At 31.6% G+C, this 26,638-nt stretch overlaps 1 protein-coding gene across 2 annotated transcripts in view; it reads right to left on the reverse strand.

Moving 5' to 3' along the window:
- RtcB (RtcB RNA ligase) overlaps positions 1 to 19,259 on the reverse strand; it is a 69,510-nt gene extending 50,251 nt beyond the window's left edge. For both annotated transcript variants that reach the window (XM_085820720.1, XM_085820719.1), the window contains exons 1-4: positions 19,107 to 19,259; positions 18,843 to 18,947; positions 18,593 to 18,739; positions 834 to 933 (exon numbers count right to left, since the gene is read on the reverse strand). In XM_085820720.1, coding sequence (XP_085676846.1) covers positions 834 to 933; positions 18,593 to 18,739; positions 18,843 to 18,938 — 343 coding nt within the window. In that variant the 5' untranslated portion in view covers positions 18,939 to 18,947; positions 19,107 to 19,259. The remainder of the gene's footprint in view (positions 1 to 833; positions 934 to 18,592; positions 18,740 to 18,842; positions 18,948 to 19,106) is intronic.
- Positions 19,260 to 26,638: the final 7,379 nt, after the last annotated feature.

Genomic DNA, 26,638 nt, shown 5'->3' on the forward strand with positions numbered 1-26,638 from the left:
ATATGATTTAAATCAAATTCCTCGTCATTATAATTCGCTTCCGATAGTGACTAAAGTGACACAGAGGTTATTGAAAATGAAAAAATTTCGATTGACAAATTAGTCGGTATTCTCGACACAGCAATGATAGGACTTCAACAGCGGAACTTTGTAACTGAACAAGAAATTATGTCTGTTTATAGAATTAAAGAGAAAGTATTATCACATAAAATGAAGCAACTTAAACAACTTACACTAAAAGAAATGTTTAATAAAGTAAACAAATAAATATTAAGCTTTTTTTTGTAAATTTTGATACCCTTTAGATCATAATTGTTCTTTATTTAATAAATTATGGTTTCATATTTTTAATTTTATAGTTTCTGCATGCCATCTTACCAGATTTAAACTGATGATCTATAATCCGGAATCGCCGAAGTCCCGACGAGTCCGGATTAACGACTTTTGACTGTATAATCTTTGTGAAGAATATCTCGTCTTGAAAAATTAAGATAACAACTTTCTAATCTCTTGGCAAACCACCATAAGTCATAAAATTCATTGCAGGGGTAAATAAAAAATAAATAAATAAAAAAAAAAAAAAAAAAAACCTGATTAAATGACAAACTGGTTAAAAAACAAAAAAGCACAAATTGGTACAGCTTTAATATAATATTACTCAAATTTTAACATCTGAAACACTCAAAAAAGTTATCCTTCTCCTTTACCTCAGCCAAGAATCTCAGCTGGTTTTCTCAATAAAGCTTTAGTTAAAGTTAAGTTGCTGACCTAAAACTAATCAGCAAAAAAAGAAAAGCAATTCAAAATATGCAAAACTCATAAATTTTACATACCAGGTGAAACAATAGATTTTGGATCATCCATGTCAAAGGCAGCAGTGTTTCCTATTGCAAAACCATACCCAGAATGGACATCTGGCAGTCCAATAGAGCGCTAAACAAATAAAACAAAATTTTACAATTTTTCCAATATAACTATGCAAAGATTAACAAAAATAAATCACTTTGAATATATTTATTATAAATCTGATACATCTTTAGATTTACACAAAACATTCAGCTAATCCTATTTATAGATGCTGAAAAGGAGAGAATTCAAAATTATGGGCCATATTCTCAACCTAAAACAAAAGCTACCAAAGTTTATTCATTAACTCTAAATTATCATACTTAATGATGCTAAAAGCCCTCTTGTTAAAGGACAGAGCCAAAATAGCAGCCATATTTGCAGTCCTCTGCAAACCATCTCCAAATAGCCAGCAGTTTTAACTTTTGTTACTTATAATCGGTTGCAGACACTTAGCCGACGGGACACTTAACCGACACCAGTTAGCCGACAAGACATTTAGCCGACAAGGACACTTAGCCGACATGGGCACTTAGCCGATAGGACATTTAGCCAACACGGAAACTTAACCGACAGGACATTTAGCCGACACAGACAGTTAGTCGACAAGACATTTAGCCGAAAAGGACAGTTAGCCGACTGGACATTTAGCCGACACGGGCAGTTAGCCGACAAGGACACTTAGCCGACAGGACATTTAGTCGACACAGACAGTTAGCCGACAGGACATTTAGCCGACGGGACATTTAGCCGACACACAGAATTCAACGTCAGGGCATTTAGCTACGGGACAGTTAACTGTCAAGACATTTAGTCAACAGGACACTATTTTTTCACCTATCAGTAAAATTCAGTTTTTGATTCTTGAAGATCTCATACATGATTTTAATTATTGTGTTAATTTAGCATTGTTTGATACTTATCATGCTGTTTGGTGTATATTGGCCAAATTGAAAAAGCACTGAAATTTCTCGTCAGGGAATGCGAATTAAATTTCGAAAAGAAAAAATAATTTTTTAGCTAAGTACGATGGTCACTTAATTACATTTTAATATGGGATCTTCAAAAATTAAACATAATGCTTCTTCATTTAACCAACTGGGTATTTTTGAACACTTTCACATGATTATCAATTTCCCTTGTTTACTTAATGATAATAATTTTCCAATCTTGCTCTTCCAAATGCTTTCAAATTTCTAATATCTTTACGTTTCATTAATATTTTACTCATCACATCATGTTACATTCTTTCCCTTACAAAATCGTTTGGCTCCTCCAGCTATTGAAATTTCCTTTTCCTGTCTGATGAAGCGACACAATTGCAGATGTAGGTATCCAGCCATTGCCTTACCCTGTATATAGCGAGTGAAATTACTGAGCCGACACAAACTTTTTCTGTGCTAGCATTAAGTTCAGGAGATTTGAATGCAAAGCATTCGAATACCATTTTAGCGAAGTAGGAGGGGATGAGCAATTATATTCATAGGGAGCAATTATAGTTATCTGGCAGATACTGTTTAGGCATAGCTTGGTTGTAGGAATATCGTGCGAGAATCCGCAGTGAGGTGGGATCATTCATTTCGTGTTACGAAGCGCAGTTACTTGAGAGACATCGTAGGCTAGACTGAACTGGCTGCTATCCTCAGCGCAGTAGGAGTAGACCGTTCTGAAAAATCTGAATAATGCAATAAAAATTATTGTTATTCTTGAATTATACTTTTTTATAGAAACATATGGCGGTGAGGGTTAGTTTAGCAAATATACTTTATTTTGTTATTAGAAACAATTAAAAAAGTGAATTTCCAAGACAAGCAAAGGTATAAATTATTTGTGACCTCTATAATTTGCAGTTCATGTCACCATACTTGAGATAAAAATATTGTGACATTTTATTGACCACGCCTCTCACTTAAAATACTTACTTAGGTTAATGTTTATTGCCCTAAACTAGTTCATAATGTTTAATTTAGAAGTAAAATATTCGTTCAGGTTTTGTTTTTTTCATAACTGAAGCTGCAGAAGGGGGCCACAAAGTAGGGCGGAGCAAAGTGACATATCATGAAAAGTCACCGTTATATAGTGCCATCTAACGATGCTAGATTTAACTATATCTGTCATGTAAATAGATAATATTATTTACTATGTTTTGAAAGTTGTGACGTGTAATTTGCAATATATGTTATATTAATGTTTTTCTTATAAAATATAACTTTTCTCAATATATGTTAAAAATGTATAAATTTTCATTTCATTTCTCATTATTCATTCCTTCTCTTTCTCATTTTTGGTTTAGCGGCCACCTAACGGAAGTAAGTGTGATTTATGTAATTATGACAAAGCCAGAGGGCTATTTGCCTGGGGAGGGATGCCTTCGTGGAGGACTTTCTAAGGAAAACTGCTTCGTATACATGTTACACATGGGAAAAACCACGAAAACAGCCTGTCTGTTCGCGGGATTCAAATTCAGACTGAACTGCCAGTGTTCAGTAACTTTACCGCTCAGCAGCTGCTGAGTCTAACAGAAATAGACTGACCGTTTTACCTAACACATAAAAAGTCTCTTCCAATGAAAATTGCCTTTTTAGGCGAGAGCTTTATTAATACATTCAGGAAAATGGGCACCAAAAATTTTCCCATTACCATGTAGCTAAACCAAAAACAAGAAAGAAAAGGAATGAGAGAAAGAAAAAAAAAATAAAATGAATGAAAAATGAAATGAAAATTTATACATTTTTAACAGATATTGAGAAAAGTTATATTTTACAAGAAACACGTTCATATAACATATTATGTTACTTTTCAGTTTTGCCGGCGCAGACGGTAAAGTCGCCAATAATGGTATGACCGATGCCAAATGGAATATACTCGCTGGTAAACTTTTACTGTTCATTTTCAGAACAAGTCGCAGTCATTTCTTATCAGATTGATTGTTTCTTTCAGTACTTGCATACGATTACATAGAATTTTTATCAGATAGTACAATTTTATGCTCTAAGGCCATTTGTGGTAATTAAGTCAGTTAGAATGCAATCACACCGCTTACCCAAAGGTGAAAATATAGAAAAAGCAAAGTCAAGGGTTAAATTCATCAATTCTAATTGAGAATGCACTAGTGAAGTAAAGCACTGGGGTTTTACATAATTTCTGAATTATACTGTTCGTATGAATTGAAGTAATTCTTGCATTTAAACTAGTATTCCAAATTAAGAGTTAACTTGAAATTAATGAAGATAATTAGAGAGAATTATACTTTTGTAGCGTAGTTTGTGTGAGATGAGATCATTTGGGGTCACGTGATATGAACTGCCAAATCAGGATGTTGAACCATGAAAGCATAGTAAATTCTTAAATTAATGTCTTTTTACAAATTTATTGGCTTTTTAGAAAATTTTAAACGGTATTAAAATGTTTATGCCTTCAAAATAAAAAAATTCTTAAAACTAACATTTGCTAAAACTTTTTATGTGTATGTTGTCGCTAATAAAGCCTGCTTGGCAAGATCTGCGCCGAAAATTACACATCGCGACTTTCAAAACATAGTACATAATATTATCTATTGACATGACTGGATCTAGTTAAATCTAGCATCGATAAATGGCACTATATTATGGTGACTTTTCACGATCTGACACGCTTTGCTCCACCCTACTTGGTTTGTGGCTGCCTCCTTTTGCAGCTTTAGTTATGAATAAAACAGAACTTTAAAGAATATTTTACTTCAAAATTCAACATTAAGCACTAGTTTAGGGCTATAAACATTAAAGTATGTAAGTATTTTAAGCGAGACGCGTGGTCAATAAAATGTTAGAAAATTTTTATCTCTAGGATGGTGGCATGAACTGCAAATTATAGAGGTCACAAATAATTTATACCTTTGCTGATCTTAAAAATTCACTTTTCTAAATTGTTTTTAATAACAAAAAATATATTTGCTAAACTAACCCTCACCGCCATATGTTTCTATAAAAAAGTATAATTCAAGAATAACAATAATTTTTATTTCATTTTTCATGACAGAGAAAGGAAATTTCATTAGTGGGAGGAGCCAAACAATTTTTTAAGGGAAGGAATGTAATACGATGTGATGAGCAAAATAGTAATGTAACGTAAAGATATTAGAAATTTGAGTAAACAAGAAAAATTTTTAATGATGTGTAAGTTGATTAAATGAAGAAGCTTTACGGATAATTTTTGAAGATCCCATATTAAAATGCAATTAAGTGACCACTGTACTTAGCTAAAAAAATTCTTTTTTCTTTTGAAATTTAATTCATATTCCTTGACGAGAAATTTCAGCATTTTTTCAATTTCGCCAATATACACCAAACATCACGATACATATCAAACAATGCTAAATTAACACAATAATTAAAAGCACGTACGAGATCTTCAAGAATCGAAAACTGAATTTTACTAATAGGTGAAAAAAATAACTTCAATATTGAACTTGGAAGTCCAGAAATCTTGTATTTGATTGTAAATTTAAATAATTATTAGGTACACGTCAGCTAAACATCACTGTCGGCTTCGTATCCTGTTGACTAAATGTCTTGACAGTTAACTGTCCCGTAGCTAATTGCCTTGACGGCGAATTCTGTGAGTCGGCTAAGTGTCCTGTAGGCTAACTGTCCATGTCGGTTAAATGTAATCTAGGCTAAGTGTCCTTGTCGGCTAAGTGTCCCTGTCGGCTAAATGTCCTGTCGGCTAAGTGTCCGTGTCAGCTAAATGTCCTTGTCAGCTAAGTGTCTTGTCGGCTAACTGTCCGTGTGGCCTAAATGTCCTGTTGGCTAAGTGTCCGTGTCGGCTAACTGGTGTCGGTTAAGTGTCCCATCGGCTAAGTGTCATGGACCCACTTATAATCTGCCTGCTATGAAAACAGCTTTAAGTAAATTTGTTGCTTTTGTTGGTAAAAGTATATTTACAGGTATCCCTAGGCAAAATTTGGTGGTACGTGGATACCGAGTTTGTGCAATTCTTCGACTTGTTATTTTGGCTTGTGTAGTGGCAATCTTTGGCACAAAAATCGCCGCTACACAAAGCCAATATAACAAGACAGAGAATTGCACAAACTCAGTATCCATGTACACATCGACCTGTTTTCACTTAAAAAAACTTCCCAGAATTGCACAAAAATGGCATTGCACACTCACTTGCCTTTATCCATATACACATTGACCTATTTTCACTTAAAAAAAAACATCAGAGAATTACACAAACTAGCTTTGTGCACTCCCTTGACTAGATCGAACTAGATACACTTAGAAAGTCAAAGGAGAGGCCAAAAAACATATAATCTCAATAAACTACATTTTAAATCAAGCAATCAAATAACATACGGAAATCCATCTTTACGCTACACAAAGGAAATATCCATTTACCTTATTTACGAATTAACAAATTTTCAATTAAACAAAATTCCTTAACAGCATACAAAAACTTCCTAAAATTATCTGAACTAGAATCTGTATACTGGCGTCGCCACATAAATTCACAAAATACGAGTAAAAAGTATCCTCCGTAACGATATTTGACCATACGATTTCCTTCCTACAAACAGGACACTTAATAATGGTTACTAAGTAAACCTTCATTTACACACGTCAAGTAATGCTCTTTTCTCCTTTCTTTCCAAATCATACAGAAACTTCAAATTAATCTTACCACATTCAGCTATTTTACCATCTAAACCACAAAACAAGCAATATACTTCATAACCAACACACACACCACAAGCCCTTATGAATTTACTGCAATCATGCAACGGATTATGTCATAAAAGGGTTTCCGTAACATTCAACTACTCGGGCTACCATAAATGAAACAACAACTTCACGATAATACAAACGGTATCCTTCTTTCTACTCTAACCCTTTGGTTCAGTCCATTAAGCAAGAAACTTCTCGCTGCTCTTTAAATAACAAAGAGCTGTAAAAATAAGGATATATCCATAAATGTCCTTATCAGAAATCTCCTTTTCATTACCAGTACTGAATTATAAATCACATATAATACATAAAATACTTCTGATGGTTAATGTTCCTGGTGGTAAAATTTGACTGCAGTCTAATTTTTGTTAATAAATTGATTTTTTGTTATTGATAAGCTAATATTTTAACAACAATTACACTTAATTTCTTATTTACTCTGCTTGGAAAGTACAGCAAAATAAACTCTGTAAAACAATTAACAGCTCCAATATCCAAAATGTAATATGGCATATTCAGGCCTTCTTACATATTTGAAAATATCTGATCGACTCTATACACAAACACGAAATATAGTTCAAGACAAAAGTTCAACAACACTTCTTGAAAGCATGTATTTTGTGCATCTAAGCACATATAAAAAGTTAATTTAAATATTACCTTAAATAAGTAATATACCAAATTAAAGATAATTTTATAGAGAAATCAAATGATTTTTAAGATTTAAAAATAACAGCACTATTGTAAATATTATGTGTTTTGTGTATCTAAGCATATTTTAAAAGTGAATTTAAATATTACTTTAAATAAATATGCCAATTTAAAGATAATTGTATAGAGAATTTGGTACTATTCTGTTTTGAGGCCCGTAAAAAATCGCCAAATTATCGTTGATGCCAATGCTGCCAAAAAGAATTGCGGCAACCCTAATAATTGTGGCAAGAAAGGAAGTATAATAGTAAATAACTATCCAAGATTGATGTTTTAATTTAGATGAAAGGTTAATTTTATATAATACATTTTATTATTATAATTTATATGAAAAATGCTAAACATGACTAAATGGAAGCATAAGAGTACATAAGTATTTCAAATCATTATTATAATTTATATAAAAATTGCTAAACATAACTGAATGGATGCCTGCATCGCTATTTCGCTACCGACATATTGCTAAAGCACAATTTCATCTCGTTGACTGTTCAAACATAATTTTCTATAATGAATGATGCCTTTTCTTTGAAAATATTCCCGGTAAAGTGCAGAATCACTCACTTATTTGTTTGCCGCTTTTTGCAAGGGTAAAAACAATTGGATTTTTGTCAATTTTCTTTTACTTTTTATGTGAAAATAGGTCGATGTGTACATAAATAAAGTCAAGAGTGTGCGCAGTGCCACTTTTGTGCAATTTAGGGTTTTTTTTTTAAAGTGAAAATAGGTTGATATGCACATGGATACCGAGTATGTGCAATTCTTAGAAACACTTCAAGCAGTTTGTGATTCTGCACTTTACCCAAAATTCTACTGCCGACTTTTCGTCATGGGCAATTCCCAAATTGTTAAATCCATAGGATATCAAAAAAGGATTTAAAAATTAAACTAGTATTTCAATGCGTCTTAAGAAATATAGAACTATATAAACTTACGCAATCTGAAATCAACGCGCACACTAGATTTTGCGCGCTGTTAAATGGGCGCGTTTCCTAGATTTGACGCTTTTGCGCATACATTTTCGCTGCAATTTTTTATGGCCCTCAAAACAGAATAGTACCGAGAATTCAAATGATTTTTATGATTTAAAAATAACAGCATCATTTTAAATATTGCACATTAGAATATGGAAAGAAACCATAGAAACTTTACATTAATTTTTAAATTTAAAAGAATATATTAAAGTAAAATTGAAAGACTTGTAGCAAGAAGGGTCCAGGTCCACATTTTTAAATTTTCGGGAAATTAAAAAAAATTCAAAAATTAATTTTTTAACTTATGTTCTAAACACTTGTCCTCATTAAAAGTCGTAGTAAAAATGATTTTTTTATAACTACTCCAATGGCTTGTTACTCCAATGCAACGAATGGTTTTTTTTTTTTAAACAAAAAAGAGCCATGTACACAAAATCTACCAAAGTGGAGCTGGGCCCTGTTTTGCTGCAAGCTCTTCAATTATAAAATATCAAATATTTTACAATAATTAAACATCAAGCTATATATATTATTAATATTTAATTGGAAACCTTAATTTTTAATTAATGATTCATATCACAGTACTTGTCAATTTTATCAAAATTAGATGATGTAATTCATCAAAATTAGATGACAGCAGCATGAAATTACAGTTTCAATTGATTCTGCTTTATTGCTCAGATTTTTTTAACTAACTTTCTCTTTCAGTATCATTTAAATTTTTCAAATGGACTAAAATTTGACTATTGGGCAGCCCAATACAATTTTTGAATGGTTTAGGAAACCATCAGTCTATTCATTCATGCTTGATGGCATGGTACATTTATCTGATTTGATTAGACGGTATAGCCCAGACTCATTAAGCCAAATCAAAATAAGGTCATAATCGCAGGATACAATATCAAACTGAAAGCAGTAAATATTATTTTAATAAATATTAACAACTAAAGAAAGCATTTTTCTTTCACAAGTATTAATACATTTGGACACATTCATTTTTCCTTTTAGAATGTGAAGTCAACTGACTCCATGCTCCCTGATACAATTCCATATCATAAGTAAAATAGGATATTTCACCTAAGTAAGGATGTCGTGGAATGTTGCTGGAGTACAGTATGGTTTAACCTGTTGAAATTATTTCTTTTCCCTTCGATGAAGCCAATTTGTCTTTTATTATTTATCGTCTGTCGCCGACTAGCACGTGACTGGCAGCAGAGAAAGAATGTAATAACTCTTTTAGTTTAGTTTGAATTTGACGTTGAAATGATCTGTTCTTGGCCACATAGCGATAACCAACAATTATAATAATTGTTCTTGATAAACTAATCTTGGCCCTATGATGGGAAATTTATATTACATGAAAATTTTGTGTTTTAATAATGTAAATAAAGTACATAAGCTCTTCATTAAATATTTCTGTGTTTCAATTGGAAGTTCTTATTTTCAAGTTGAGTCTTTATGTGAAAATGGTATATTGACTCTTGATATACTAGTATATTTTTGATTAAATTGATGCTCTCCCAACTCGCGAGTAAAATACAAGCGCGAGTCGTGATCATAACGTTCAAGTTTTATACATTTTTGGTGCCGAAATTCCCGGACCTTTAGATATTACGAAATCGAAACTGAATATATTTCTTGATATGTCCTATACTGGAGTAATGGAAGGATACCTGGCCATTTTCCTTTCATTCTTGAAGTATTCAACCTTGAAAAATAATGATTAATTTAAATAAAAATGTTGAATATTTATGTTGATTTATTGAAATATTACTTGAAAGAATAATACTTTATTGATGCTTGAAAAAATAATTTACCTTAATCGAAGAAAATTTGTGGATTAAATATATTGCTTTTAAAGATAGTGCTTGAAATACTGAAATACTGTACTTTAATGTTCATTACAATTATTTCTTGACTTTTATAAGGTTATATTCCATTACTTGAAATATGGAAAATATAGATAAATTAAAGTCGAAAAGAGCTGCTATCAGATCTGCAATCACTAAACAAATAAATAAAGCAGAAGATTTGCTGGTAGCAGCGATTGAATGAACTGACACAGATTCCTTGTTAGAGTGTCAGGATATTTTGTCAGTAAAAGAAAATTCTTTAAATGAAATTGATAAAGAGATAGATAAATTGACTGAAGATAAAACTGAGTATGAAAAAAGAATTAAAATCTGTTGAAGAATACTCTCATAAAATTTTGAGTATGAAATCCAAAATTAAGAATAGGTTAAGAAAATGTAAAGATACTGAAGTTAACGTAGTTCAAAATGTACCTGTAACACCTGTAATCAAAAATAAATTTGTTGCGGCAGTTAAGTTGCCGAAATTAAATATTGAAAAGTTCTCTGGTGATCCCAGCACTTATTTAGAATTTATTAACTATTTCAAGAATGCTGTGGATAACAATGATTCTTTGTCAAAAATAAGTAAATTTCAATACCTGAAATCTCTTTTGACAGATACTGCATATAATGTCGTATCAGGGTTTGATCTAACTGATGAAAATTATGACGAATGCCTAAAATTGTTAAACGAAAGATACGGTAGGCGGAATACAATCATAAATTGTCATATAAATAAAATTTTGAGCTTAGAGCCAGTAAAATCATCAAATAATATAAGGGGGCTTAGAAATCTGTATGATAAATGTGAAATACACATCAGAAATCTTAAGTCAATGGGTGTAACATCAGGTTCATACGGGCATCTACTTTTGCCTATACTTGTTAAAATTGTTACCAGAAAACATGGTTCAAGAATTTCACAAGAAAAATAATACAGAAAATGAGTATAAGGTCAATGACCTATTGGAATTTATAAGAGAAGATTTACGTGCCCGTGAAGCCACATTATTAGTAAATAATTCTTCTAGTAATAAAATACATGACACTTACACTAAATTTAATTCCAAGCAAAAATATAATCAGAACTTTTCTTCTAAGAAAAGTGTTCCTTCGGTTGCTGCCTTGAACACTTCTATAAAAATATTTTGTGTATTTTGTGACTCTTCAGATCATACAAGCTTGGATTGTAAAAGGTATACAGACCAAGAGAAACGTTTTAAATTAAAGAAGGGAGGACGCTGTTACAAGTGTTTCTTAAATCACACCTGTCTTCTAACTGTAAAAGTAAATTAACCCCATGTTCGAAATGTGGTAATAAATTTCACAATGGGCTGTTCTATAATAAATCAGAAAAACATTAAAGTCCTGAAAATATTAACACAGATAAATCCACAACCTTAGTATCTTGCATTTCTGAACAGAAAAATAAAACTATTTCTATATTACTCCAAACTTGTATTGTATGTGTCTCCGGTGGTGAAAACAGAATCCATGCAAGAGTTTTGTGTGATAGTGGTTCAGAAAAATGCTTTATAAAAGAAAATTTAGTAAGAAAACTGAATTTAAAACCCATTAGAAAAGAAAATTTATTAGTATATTCATTTGGCAGACGAAAACCACAAGAATCATCATTTGACGTAGTTTCTCTTGAATTACAAAATGTTTCGCAATCAATCAATTCCATAAATATTGAAGCCTTGGTAGTTGAAAAAATAACTGGCGCTACAGTCAAAATTCCAGACAAAGGTTTGATTCAACGCTTGAAAATGAGAGGATTTAATCCTGCTGATACAGGGCATGAACGGGAAATAACTATTTTACTAGGGTCAGACTTTTTATAGCAAATTCAGTTATACATTGCAGGAAAAATTGGAAAACATTTATACATTGCAAAAACTATTTTCGGACATACTATTCAGGGGCAGATAGAATCAAAAAATAGAAAAATAAATTGTTGTACTGTATCAGTTGAGAGTGAAAATAATGAACTGAAGAAATTTTGGGATTTAGAAGTCATGGGTTTTGTTGAGAATAACGAAAAGAATTCTACTGATTTAGAAATTATAAATGACTTTCAAAATAATTTGAAATTCAAAAATGGTCGTTATGAGGCAAAGTTATTATGGAACAAATCTCGCGATTTATTGAGAAACAATCTTGAAGTGGCTAAAAGAAGATTCGCTGGTCTAGAAAATAAATTTAAGTGTAATGAAATGTTATTTGAAGAATACAACAATATTCTCAGGGAACAAGCACATTTAGGAATTGTAGAGGTATGTCCTGAAAACAGCTCGACACTTAATTCTTATTATATACCTCACCATCCTGTAATTAAAGACGACAAAACAACAACAAAGGTATGCATCATTTACGATGCTTCTTCAAAATCAAATGATGCTCTTTCTCTCAATGACTGTCTTCACCCAGGGCCAAATCTAAATCCAAATGTTTTGGATGTTATTTTGAAATTCCGCGAAAATAGGATCGCCTTTTCGGCAGATATCGAAAAGGCATTCCTTCAAATACAACCTTTGGTGTAACTTGTAGTCCTTTCACCCTTGCCTGCACAATAAAACATCACATGGATAAGTACAAGAATTCTAACTTTAGGACTTTTGAAATGCTTAACTCAAATCTTTACCTGGATGACCTATTTTCTGGAGCGACAACTGTTGAAGAAGCGCTTAATCTATCTAATGAATCTGTTAAAATTCTTGCTATAGGAGGTCTAAATCTAAGAAAATTTGAAATCAATTCCCTAGAGCTTAAGCAGAAACGGCTTGAGGAAAATTTAGCCTCTCTCAATAGTGAAACTCTATGTACATCCTTAAAGGTACTAGGTTTAATATGGAACAATGATGAAGATGTCTTAGGACTAGAATTAACACACTTACTGTCCTCTATAAACACTGACTGTACCAAACATAACGTATTAAAAATAGCAGCCAAAATCTCTGACCCATCTGGATTTATCACACCCTTTGTAATTCGAAATAAATGTTTATTGCAACAGCTATGGCTTCAAGGAGTAGCTTGGGATGAGGTCTTTTCTGGAGAACTTGAAAATGACTGGAAAATATGGCTCTTCGAAATAAAAGAACTTAAATTGTTGAAAATTTCCAGATATTATTTTCATGTACCAAATTTAGACAGGGACAGTTACACATTTTTAGTGATGCTAATCCGAATGCATATGGCTCAGTCATGTACTTGAGATATAGAACTGATAAAGATAAATTTGAAACTACATTTGTTTTGGCAAAATCATGTGTTGCACCATTAAAGAAGTTAACACTTCCGTGCCTTGAATTGATGGGAGCATTGGTGGGTGCTAGGGTTGCCAACTACCTGAAAAATATTCTACATATTTCAAATGTCATTTTATGGTCAGATTCGGAAATAGTTCTACATTGGATTAAAAGTACAGCTAAAAGATGGAAACCTTTCATTGCTAATAGAATTTCAGAAATACATGAAATTTCAGATCCTTGTTCATGGAGACATTGCGAAGGAAAACTCAACCCTGCAGATCTAATAACAAAGGGTTGTTCTGCAAAAGAGCTCATGAATTCTGCAAAATGGTGGCATGGCCCTGCATTTCTTTCGTTACCTGAAAGTCAATGGCCAAAACCCAAACTATCAATGTCAAAATTACATGATGTATCAGAAGAATCTCGAAAAACGGAAGCTAGCCTAGCGTGTTTGATCAAAACAGACAAAACTGAAAAGGTTCCACTCATGAATTTGACGAAATTTAGTTCCTTGAAGAAACTTTATCGTGTGACTGCTTGGATATTCAGATTTATATCAAATTCAATAGTAAAAAGAGAAAATAGTAATTTTGTCGAAATTTCAGCAGAAGAAATCAGTAAATCTGAAAGATTTTGGTTAAAACAAGTTCAAGAAGATAGCTTCCCTGAAGTTATAGAGTCCCTAAGAGGAAACAAGCATATTCCAAAAGATTCAAAATTGTTCGAATTAAATCCCATATTATCAGATGAAGGTCTACTTTTGGTACGAGGTCGGTTACAAAAGTCAAACTTACTATTTAGTAACAAACATCCAATAGTAATCCCTTCAAAACATAAATTAAGTGAATTAGTAGTACGAGACGCTCATGAAAAGGTTTATCATGCGGGAGTATAGGATACTATAGTGCATATACATGAAAAATTCTGGCTCTTAAAAGGAAAACAATATGTCAAATCAATCAGAGATTTTGGCTGTTATCAGAGATTTTGCTGCTGAGTAAATGCATAATATGCAAAAAATATAATGTACATCCTGGACAACAAGTCACTGCACCTCTTCCAATGGATAGAGTTAATTAACTCCGCCTTTCGCAATTTGTGGACCTGATTTTGCAGGTTTTATTTATTTTTTGCAGGTATATTTTATTGTTTACTTGCGCCACTACAAAAGCTATTCACCTGGAGCTCGTAAAAGGCATGAGTACATTTTTACTTGTGTTCCACAGGTTCGTATCCCTAAGAGGTTTGTGTTCCACTGTGTACTTGGACAATGATAGAACATTTAAAAGAGCCGAACTTGAATTAAAGCAAATGTGGAAGGTGATTAACCATCCTGAAGTTAAAAAATTTTATGCTTCGCATGGAATAGCATGAAAATACATTGTGGAACGTGCTGCCTGGTGGCCCGGTTTTTATGAACGTTTAGCTCGCAGTGTAAAAACTAGTTTAAGAAAGACCATTGGGAAATCATCGTTGACTCAAAGTGAATTAGAAATGCTTTTGCGTGAAATAGAAGCAATGATAAACTTGCTCATTAACATGTCTTTTGTGATCTTGAAGAGCCCTCTGCACTTACTCCAGCCCACCTGTTGATTGGTAAACGACTCTTGAGTTTGCCAGCTGTAAGGAGGAATGACTTGAATTTACCAGGTTCCAGAGAAATAATGTTAAAACGTTTCTGTACACGAGAAAATCTAATAAATCACTTTTGGAACAGATGGAAAAAAGAATATCTCATGTGCTTGAGATCTGCTCATTATACTGGTCAGAAGAAACCATCTGCATTCAACATAAATGATATAGTGCTTGTTCATGATGAAAACTTACCTAGAAGCTGGTGGAAATTAGGAAGAATAACCAAAACTTTTATTGATAGAGATGGAATGATCAGATCGTGTGAAGTGAAAACTGGTAATTCGGTAATCAAACGTCCAGTGCAGCTATTGTACAATTTGGAAATTGATGATATCAGTAATTGCAATAATCAGTGACTGGTAAAAAAATAGACTGAATGACCGATAAAATGATGATAGACATATATATATATATATATATATATATATTCTTTTTCATAATGTTCCCATTTATTCATTTTATTATTTTCCTTGGTTTAATGATTTGTGGTGATCTTCAGAAATGTTCATTTAAATGTTTTTTTTTTTTTTTTTTTTTCTATAGTTTCAGAAAAATTTTGTCTTGTTAAGAAATTATTGATATACTATGACCCGTATATGTAAGTAATTTTTATTTGTTTCTTATTGTTATAGTAATATTGTAATGGTTAGTTAAATTCGTGATGAACCTGTTGTTCATCGCGGGGGAAAGGGGCAGTTTGTTGAAATTTATTTCTTTTCCCTCCGATGGTGCCAATTTGTCTTTTATTATTTATCATCTGTCACCGACTAGGTCACGTGACTGGCGGCAGAGAAAGAATGTAATAACTCTTTTAGCGTAGTTTGAATTTGACGCTTGAAATGATCTGTTCTTGGCCGCATAGCGGTAATCAGCAATTATAATAATTGTTCTGGATGAACTAATCTTGACCCTATGATGGGAAATTTATATTATATGAAAATTTTGTGTTTTAATAATGTAAATAATGTACATAAGCTTTTCATTAAATATTTCTGTGTTTCAACAGGAAGTTCTTATTTTCAAGTTGAGTCTTTACGTGAAAATGGTACATTGACTCTTGATATACTAGTATATTCTTGATTAAATTGATGCTCTCTTAACTTGTGAATAAAATAGAAGCGTGAGTGTGATCATAACGTTCAAGTTTTATACATAACCCATTAACGACGGGCACCTCTGTTACCAAAGCTTTCTCTTGGGACGGCGCGTTAACCGGATACGTCATCTTGTGGGGATGGGCAATTCGTGCTGCTAAGCCTAACTTTGGAAAAAATTCATATAAATTAAATTTGTCATCCAATTCTTTCAATTTTTGGTACATTATGAGAAGAACATTCAGGTAATTGTCTGAATTAATTTTAAACCTTTATTGTTATATTTTCCTTAAAAATTTTATAAAATACTCATTCTAGAATAATATAATTTTTCCATTATCCCACAATTAAATATATATGTAAAAATATCCAAACAATCGCAGATTTTATTTAACACAACACATAATTAAAATTTAAAATATTAGAACTGTCTTTCATAAAAATTCAATGTGCAAACAACGAAAGGGAAGCAATATTTCAATTAAGAGACAGTGCACGATATTCTTTAAAACATGAATGTATGCAAAGTCCAACGTTGCAAATGTCACCGGAGTAGAATATCAGCAAATTTGACTCATTTAGTATCTGTGTATCTTCTACGCTCAGATAGTGCTTTCGTTTTGCCATTAAAATAATAGAATGCCAGCAATAGAACATTTAAAAAAAAACTTTTCGTAAGTTATACAAAATATTCGTCTCAATGCCGGAAAAATCTAAGAGTAATAAAAAAGTCTCTAATGATAGAACATCTACTCCACTATATGGCGATAAAAAAATTTTATTAAAATAAAATAAAAACAAATTAATTAATTAAATTAAAAGAACTTCAGAGCATCGATGCAGTAAGAGCCATCACATTACTCAACACTAACGAATTAGCTTTTGTGTACATTCTTCTACGTTCCGATACCTACATCGCAAAAATAAAAATAAAAAGTACCTCAAAGCATCGAGAACACGTGCATTTGTTTATATTAAATAATGCAGTTAAAGAGACATTACATTGCTCAACACCTAACCACGAATCTCCCTCTCACTCCGAAACAAAATATCAAAAATAAAAAACATTGCTTAGGAATGAACTTTCGATATATTTCCCCATATCACACATACAGCTACATCTAACAGCAACAAAAAATATTAATTAAACGTTCTATCTAAAAAGTCAAATCTGGTACGCCCGGCCATAGAGTGAATTAAATGGCAATTCAAATATGACACACCCGGCCGTGAGGTAATGTTCGTTGCTGATGCACATATAACATGCCCGTACTGAATGAGTTAAACAACTGTGATCCACTATTTGGTGTCCAAAAAAGTGTTGTTTCATCATTCCAGAAAACTTAATGGCACCGATTCACAGTCCAAATCTTACATGATTATTTGTAGTTGCATATGAGTATTTTTCATTTGGTCTCCACTTAAGGTTAATCTGGAAACATTGACTAAACAGCCCACCTATCAAACATGCTTTAATTTTTCACAATTATCTTTTAAAAGAAATGAATCAGATCTTAATCTTTTTATAACAAACTTTTCCTTGGACTTCTTTCTTTGCCAATCTTCCAAAATTCCAGTTAAACTGAAGTTATTAATGTGCCTAGTTATTGATGAATGATGACAATCAGAAACATTTCAAAGCAATTTACAGCAAGAGATTATTCAATTAATAGTTTTAATATGCATTAATTATTTTGTTCAAAAACAAGTAATTAATGTATATTAATTAAAAATTATAATTAATAATTCTTTAAATTAAGACAGAGATCTGGCTATTGGTCAAGCCAATGCCTTCTTAATATCCAAAAACTTTAAAGCAAGCCATAATCATTCTTCCATAGGCAAAATTTAGACAAAGAACATTTAGGAAAAGTTATAATAGACTGAGAACAGCAGTTTAAATTTTTTATTGGTTAATTATGCATTTTTATTAAAAAGTTAATGAAAGCCATTCTTTCTTTCATTAACTTTTTAAATAACACTATTACTTTTAAAACAGTGAAATGTTTTGAATTTCATGTAAAATATTTTTTAAATTATTTATAATTTATCAAATTTGAAATTGAAGTTAATTTGGAAAATATAATCAAAGGCTGGGAATACATATTTTACAAGGAGGATGCAGAAATTTTATATCAAGTTGCAAATCTCATGACTATCATAAATACATGACCTAGCTTTTTCCAAGAAAATTTGCTATTCTTATTATTATTGTATTATCAGCATTTTAAGATGCTGCAGTTGCAGAACAGCGTCTTTAGTAATGCATAATAATTACTTTCATTTAAATATCCAAGAAATCCCAAACATACATATTTAAAGAAGTGACTGAATTGAGGGAAAACTGAAGCAGAAAGAACAAGGATGAATATGCAGGTAACATAAATCAGCTAGGGTTATAAATGGTTATAAGGAGATATTTATTAACAAGTAATATCCAACAAAAGCTATTGGTATCATTAATTATTTATGGACTATTTTGCTTTATGATTAAAGAAAATAATTTCAGAAAATGCTTACACCAACTATCCCAGGGAGAGCAGCAACATTTCCTATTTGCTTCATTCCTGGTAAAAATCCACCAACGTTACCTGGTCGACAAGCATTGCGAAGTTCATCAAACATCAACTTTTCTAGTTTACTATTCACATAAAATATACCTTCAACCTAAAAATTAATTTTATTGTCATTACTAAATTATAAATTTACTAAAAGAATTCAATAAAAGTAAACTAAGTGTAGAAACCAATTGTGTGACATTTAAACTTACTTTCATATTCGATACGAAACCTTTCTTAATTCGCCAACAAACGGGATTAATTTTCTCCAAATAATGCAGTTCTTCATTATAAGAGCGAACCCCCATTTTTATGCACTGGAAAAAGTAAATGTTCAAGAAACAACCTCAAAATATAATGATGAATAAATGTTATGAACTACAAATGTATAAACATGGAGAGAATGAAACGTAATTATAACATATAAACTTTCATTAAAGAATTTTTTTGACAATTCCTTAAGTTTACAGTCATACCTTTCACAATGCTAAAACTTTTTTAATAAAATATAATTATCAAACTTAATTTGCGCAAAAGAAACTTCTTCCAAACCGAACACACTATCAGTCACCAGATTTTGCATGTCAGGCTAGACTATTTTGCCGACAAAAAAAATTACGTCATTCAAAATGATGAAACGTTTTGCAAAACATTTGAGACTTATTTAAGAGGAAATTTACATTCAATTTTAAAATAGCCAAAACTTTCTGTTATTGCAAAATCTTGGTAAAAGTTAAAAAGGGAAACTTTAGGCGTAAAGTTTTGTTTATTAGGAAACAAAGGAGGCAAGAAAATACCAAAATAATTAGTAATTGCATTTTTTAGGTATAACGTTTTTAATGTGCTTAATTTTAATTATTCAATATCGTTATACATCTTGAAATCATTTATTATGTGTTTGCATTCACGTTTTTCCTCGCTACGAATAGCTAAAAGGCTATTCACACCCAAGGTCCGTAGAAAGAACAGGTTAGCTCACTTGGAGTAAACAAACGAAAAGCCAGCGATTCGTTCGGCTGTGAACGTTACTGAAGTACGCTGTAGCATCTCCTAATAGTAGTTTCGTGTTTCCTTTTGAAATATTTTCTGTTTTTCATCGGAAACGTAAAAATTCTAATATTTGGAGTTGAAACTTAACTACCTAAAATATTAAGACACAATAACACGCCGAATAAATACTAATTCAGAAGTCAAACAACAAAAATCAGCGTTATATTTACAAAGTTTTCACAGGACTTGCTCCTCCAAACTAGCCCTTGATGAAGAACTAAAGTATTTAAAAGCAATAGCTATTGACAGAGGCTTTTCAACCAACATTATTAATCAAGCAGTTAAAAAATTCTCATCTCAACACACTAAAAGGCACAATCTTGTTTTAGAAGATTATAAAAATTCTGTTGTCATTCCCTTCTTTCCATCAATTAGCTATAAAGTTGCACATATTTTGCAGAAATTTAACTTTCGGGTTGTTTATTCTCCCATCAATAAAATTCAGAGTTCCGTACTCAAGGACCCCATTCCGGATATGAATTCCTGGGGTATTTATAGGATTCCTTGCCAGTGTGGTTTAATTTACATTGGCCAAACTAAGAGAGCCTTAAAATTTCGCGTCAAGGAACATGAGGCATATGTTAGAAAAAAGGAAACACAGAAGTCTTCTGTTGCCCAACATTGTTGGTCCGAAAACCACACTTTCAGTTTTTCTGCTGCCAAAATTATTCAAAAAACATCTTCCATTGGAGAACTGGATTTTCTAGAGGCATTTCACATTCATAAAAATCTTTCTGTTCTAGTTAACGATCCTAATTCCAATCCAAATTTGCCTTCGGCCTTTAAAGAAATTATGTTTTAGTTCTGGTTTTACCAACAGATGGCGCCACTTGCTTATTCTTGTCCAGGCTTTCTTATCTTATCTAATCATTATTTCCTATCTTGTTCATTTGCGGTTTTGCAGCTGAAGATGATGGTTCGGTAAAACCATCGAAACTAGTCCTGTGAAAACTTTGTAAATATAAGGCTGATTTTTGTTGTTTGACTTCTGAATTACCTAAAATATTGTTTACTGTATAGAATAAGTTTTAATTACGAAAAGTTCCCTCAGTAATTTATTGTTTCACCAAAAACCTTCCAAACTTCCTTACAGAATTTTCTATTCAAGATTCAGCTGTTTATACCGTTACTCATTTTAGCTTCAACAGACTGAAAACCTACATTTCACAAGAACTGTAAAATATGTAGTGTAGTCAGAGCTTAAATTGTGCCGGCTCCGGTACTTTTCAGTTCATGGGATAAATGATAATTCTAGCCGGAGCGCTTCGGAGCCCTACATAAGAAGGCTCCGGCACTTCTTTTATGTAATTAACGGAACTACAAATTCAGTAGAAATTTAATCTCAAAAATTTTATTTTTAGCAGCAATAAAATTATATTAAAAATCGCGGTACTTTTCCATTTCGCCGGCGCAAATCTCGCCAAGCAGACTTTATTGGCGACAACATACAGTATACACATAAAAAATATTAAAAAAATTTTAGTTCTAACAATTCTCTTTTTGAAGGCATAAACATTTTAATATCGTTTAAAAATTTATAAAAAGCCAATAAATAAAGACAATAAATTTGTAAAAAGACATTAATTTAAGAATTTACTATGCTTTCATGGTTCAACATACTAATTCGCCGGTTCATATCACGTGACCCCAAGCGATCTCATCACACGTAAACTACTCTACAAAAATCTAATGCTCTCAGTAATTATCTACATTAATTTCAAGTTAAATCTTAATTTGGAACACAAGTTTAAATGCAAGAAATATTTCAATGCGTACGAATAGCTTACTCAGAAATTATGTAAAACTCCAGTGCTTAACTTCACTAATGCATTGTCATTAGAATTGATTAATTTAACCCTTGACTTTCCTTTTCTATAATTTCGGCTTCGGGTAAGCGCTGTGATTGCATCCTAATTGACTTAATTACCGAAAATGGCCTTAGACATAAAACTGAACTATCTGATAAAAATTCTATGTAATAATATGCCAGCATTGAAAGAAACAATCAATCTGATAAGAAAAAGCTGCGACTTGTTTTGAAAATGAGGCGTAAAAGGTTACCAGCGAGAATATTCCGTTTGGCATCGGTTGTACCATTATTGGCGACTTTATCGCTTGCGCCGGCAAAACGGAAAAGTACCAAAATCGCTTATTAAATGTTAATTTACCCTTTACATTTTATTGAATTATTTTAATAAATAATAATCAATTATTAATTAATGGTTAGATAATAATTAATAAATATTAATTGCTAATATTAATTAAATAATTATTTATTAATTTGATAATAATTAACTATTTAATTTTTATATGATAAATGATTTTAATAGTCATTTTATTTATTTATTTACTCTTGTTCCTCTTTACTAACGGTCTTCCATAGGGTTCCGGCACTTCTAATTTTAGAAATTAAGCCCTGAGTGTAGCGATATAGAAGAAATTCAAATTAAGAATATTTATTCTATAAAGCTGTACAAACTTGTCCCTAATGTTTGGAATCTAATTTGGCTGAAATTTAAATTAATTTTTTGCTAAAGCCTACATTTGGTCCAATTGTTTCTGCAGTACTTGTTTCATTTAGAAATCTTAGTTTAATAGTCATTTTATTATTTCTACGGACCTTGATTTACACTACCTACGTTCGCGCATGCGCACAAACAGCTCAAGTACCAGCATTTTATGCCGATTTCCGTAAGACAGGCGGCAGCGAGAGCGAAGGTTGATAGCAAGAGAATAATTTGCAAGTAATAATTATCAGTTACAAAGACCAGGTCGATCAATATACATGATAATATTCAGGAAATGATTAGATAAAATAGGGGTTTAATGATGGTTCTAATTGCAAGCGAGAGCGTGCAATTAGTTAAAAATTCTTTAATGTGTTGGAAAAAAGGCTACAGAAATTACTTAAATTATTTTATTCAACTGAGGAATTTTTATGCAAACTTAGATCCTAGTCTTATAGGACTGTCAGATTTATTATTCAGTAAGAAAACTTACTGAACATTATAATATTCTTATATATTCATCACTTTTTCAGTATCCACACATGTTTATAGGTGCAAAAAGCCATATTTCAAAATCAAAGTTATTTATGAAATAAAATATGATAAATCATTTGTTTGTGCAAATTTTTAAATCTGAATCTCTTACATTAAATTAATTCTGTCTTTCAAATTACATCCCATTATTTATTTCAATTTAATTTATTAATGTGGTTTTACTAATATTTCAAACTTCTTTGAAATAATTTTTGTGTCTTGAAAATGCGAAGTATTTCCATAAAAAATTAAACAGGCATACAAAATTGATAAAAATCAGTATTATATGATTAATTATTCATTTAATAGTTGATTTAATCGCTTTTAACTTATTTCATGTCTAAATTTTCTATACAGAAATACTCCTCTGTCTAATTTTTATTATCTTTTCTCAAACAATTTTCAGAGGATATGAATTAAAGTCTTAATTGTGCAAAACACATCTTTAAAGCTAAATGTATTCTAAGAAGTACAAAAAATGTAAACAAGATTTTGCCCCCCAAAACCAGTCATTTAAACTATTCCAACTCAGAAAAACAATAAACATCGTGAACATAAAAATCTGCCCCTTTTTATATATACTTTAATAAAAGGAAATGTGTTCCTTCTTTTAATATATAAAAGAAAAGGTACCCACTTCCTTTCTAAACTTTTTAAAAGTCGCCAACGCTTAAAAGATGATAAACTACGCAAAGGTAGTAACCCGCCTTTATAAAAAAAAGGATTCACTACAACACTTAGGCCGTTCTTTTCGATTGGGTTCAAATGACGGATCCGACAACTCAATGCGCATGCGTAGTTAATGTTGGTGCGAATAGCTCAAGCGGCTAATCGCACCAGCGGTGCGAATAGCATCGGCCCTTGTTTGGTAGAATTATACTCCAGCCGCGGAGTGTAATTTCAAAAGTTACATGTCTATTATGCAGTTTTTGTGCATAGAAACTGACGACTACAAGACTAGCACCCAACAGAGAGAAAATAATAGAAACCTGCTGCAAACTGCAAAATATTGCTAATCCCTCTTCCTATTCTTCGAAATTTCGCGAAGGGAATTGTTCAAAACAATGCAGAAATGCGCACCTCATATATATTTGCACAGAAGAGGAAAACACACACATATATATGCATACATATATATATATCTTTCGTTATATAGATGATGTAATTGCCTTCAACAACTGCAACAAAATTGAAAAAGCTAATACCCTTCTTGCCTCAAACTTAACACTACTATTACAGTTCAAAATGATGTAGTTTATCTTGATTTGCATATTCTAGATTACAGTTTTTTAAAAATCTGCAATAAACGCAGAGATTTCACCTTTCCTATACTTAAATTAACTAACTGGAATTCTAATATTTCTAAAAGGGTCATTGTCAATACAATTAATGCACAACTTCTTTGAATTAAAAAAATCATTAATACTACAAAACACCTCCAAGAAGAAGTACTCTACTTTGTTATTATCTTACAGAGCACCCTTATTCCAAAAACAGTCATTAAAAATTCATTAAAAAAAAGCTGGCATTTACCTATTCTTTTAGATTTTTTGAGTTAGATAATGAAATTTCTTACTTAAATCCCTTTAGGAAGGTGATTAATGGATGGCTAATTCAAATGGTCTAATGTAAAAATGTAAAGTTAATTCCTCTCACAACTTCAATTTTACTCTCCAAGTTTGGCTCAGTACTTAATTCTATTCTTGAATAGATATTAAAGCTTTTCCTGGTCATACCTATCCTGTTATTGATTTTATGGGCTTTTTTCGCTTCATGAAGTTTGAAAGCCCTCTAGCTTGAAGAATTCCGACTTTAATTAACAATTTACAGTATTGTTTCAATTTCTACTTGCTTTTTGGCTAATTTTTCACATTTTGTGGAATTAGCCGTTTTGTCTTTCACCTCATTACTAAAATCTACGTTGAGCAAGACGCCATCTTGAACAAATTTCTTCCTTCTTCAACCGATTACCACCCCCCACACACACTGAGTCAGGTTGTGCCTAGCTCTATTTGGGACAACTGTCTGTCACTTTTCATTGGCTCTTTTTTCACGACTTTTAATCCTCTTTTACGTCATTACATCTCGTTGGCTAGCTACTTTCTTATCTTTTCTGGAGGCCAACGTCCATTTGTTAACACATGGCTCTTCACAGTAGATGTCGTCGATTAAGGTCAGTTTTTTTTTAATTCTTTTTCTTTCCCTTGTTTTAATATTTGGTTATAGCAAGACCTAAATTAATTCGCTTTTAATTTTAATTTTATAGTTTTTTCCTTTGCTTACAAAGTTTAAACTCTTTAAGCTAGTAGGTCCTCCCTAAAAATCCTGTATTATTGACTAATAGTAATTCGCTATTTATTTTATTTTGTAAATTTGCTTAATCAGGCCAGTTTGTATAGCTTTTTCTTACACCATTAATGTGCTTTTCATATACTTTTACAAGTATATTAAAAAAGTTTTGTGTAGTCTCGATTTTCTGTTTTGACGAAACGCGGTATGGAACTACCTGGATTCGAAAACCATTATGTATTTCCTTTGAAGATTCAATAATGAGATTCGAATTGGACTAATTTACCATTTACTGCTTTTTTGTATTTTTGCTTTTGTCTTATATAACAATTGTATTTTTATTCAAACATTTAAAGCTTGTCTTAACTTTAATCAACATATTACTACCAATTTGATTTGAGTTTTAAATACGCTTATTATTTGTAAGTATTCTAGTGATAAATCGTTTATTTTGTATTTACACTTTTCATTGCCCTTTAATTTAACTTGTGTTAAAAAATTTTTCACCGGAACCATAGCGTCACAACGACTTTTAAGCAGAAGCATGAAGAATTTTCTTTTTACCTTGTTTTCAAATTTTTGCAGCTCAATATACAAAATTCTTGACAACAAAGGTCTTTTTTAGTTTGTTCTCCTTTCTTAAATTATATATATATATATCCCACATAGCACAGAAACATCCTTGGGATATCCCAAGGATGTTGCTCGCGGGATATGCGCACATCCTCAGGACATCCCGCGAACCTCCTAAACACCTCCTCCCGAGTGCTTAATGTCACATCCCGCGATATCCTCAGGACATCCTAACCAAGTCCCATCGACAGCGTATGGGATGTTATTAGGATTTAAAGTCCTACTTACTACATCCTCAGGACATCCCGTAATATCCCAATTTCCTCCTAAACTCATCCTCCTGAGCGCTTAATGTCACATCCCAGTATATCCTTAGGACATCCTATCTACGTCCCACCGACAGCGTATGGGATGTTATCAGGATTTGAAACACTAGTTACAATATCCCTTTAAGCTCTTAAATACATACTCTCAACTACTTAGTGTCACATCCCAGTATATATACAGAGGAAAATTCCAGTGAAAGTATGTGAAGGTGTGATGATCTAAAACCTACTTTTTTTTTACACAGATAGTCTCAAATCGTTCTCCTATGGTTACTATGGAAAAATCAGAAGTGTTGAAAATATTTATACAACTTATTTTGTCTTTAAATCTGAATTTGTGAATATATTAAAACTGAGCAAGGAAATTAAAGTGAATTATTAATACAAAATATTAAAACTGAAAATTTTGCTAAGATATTAAAAATCTTTTGATCATTTTTAAACATCCAATAGCTCGCAAATTGAATTATTCATAATTAAATTATTTTACAAAATCAGTTTCTAATTTCAGTTAATTTGTATTAAAAATTGAATAATAAAATTAGGCATTTAATAATCTTTACATAAATGAATCATCTTTCTTTAAAACATGTAAGGAATTTATAGTGTTTTGATGACATTGTTGGGAAATTGTTAAAAGGAATAAATTGTATTTTTAAAACTAAATCAATTCCTAGCCTCAGAATAAATAAATATGTTTTCGTAACATGAGAATGCAGCAGGCTTTTT

Source organism: Stegodyphus dumicola, chromosome 7 (genome assembly GCF_044657685.1).
Source record: "Stegodyphus dumicola isolate Sdum_Otavi_A_Nest chromosome 7, ASM4465768v1".
Classification (NCBI taxonomy): domain Eukaryota; kingdom Metazoa; phylum Arthropoda; class Arachnida; order Araneae; family Eresidae; genus Stegodyphus; species Stegodyphus dumicola.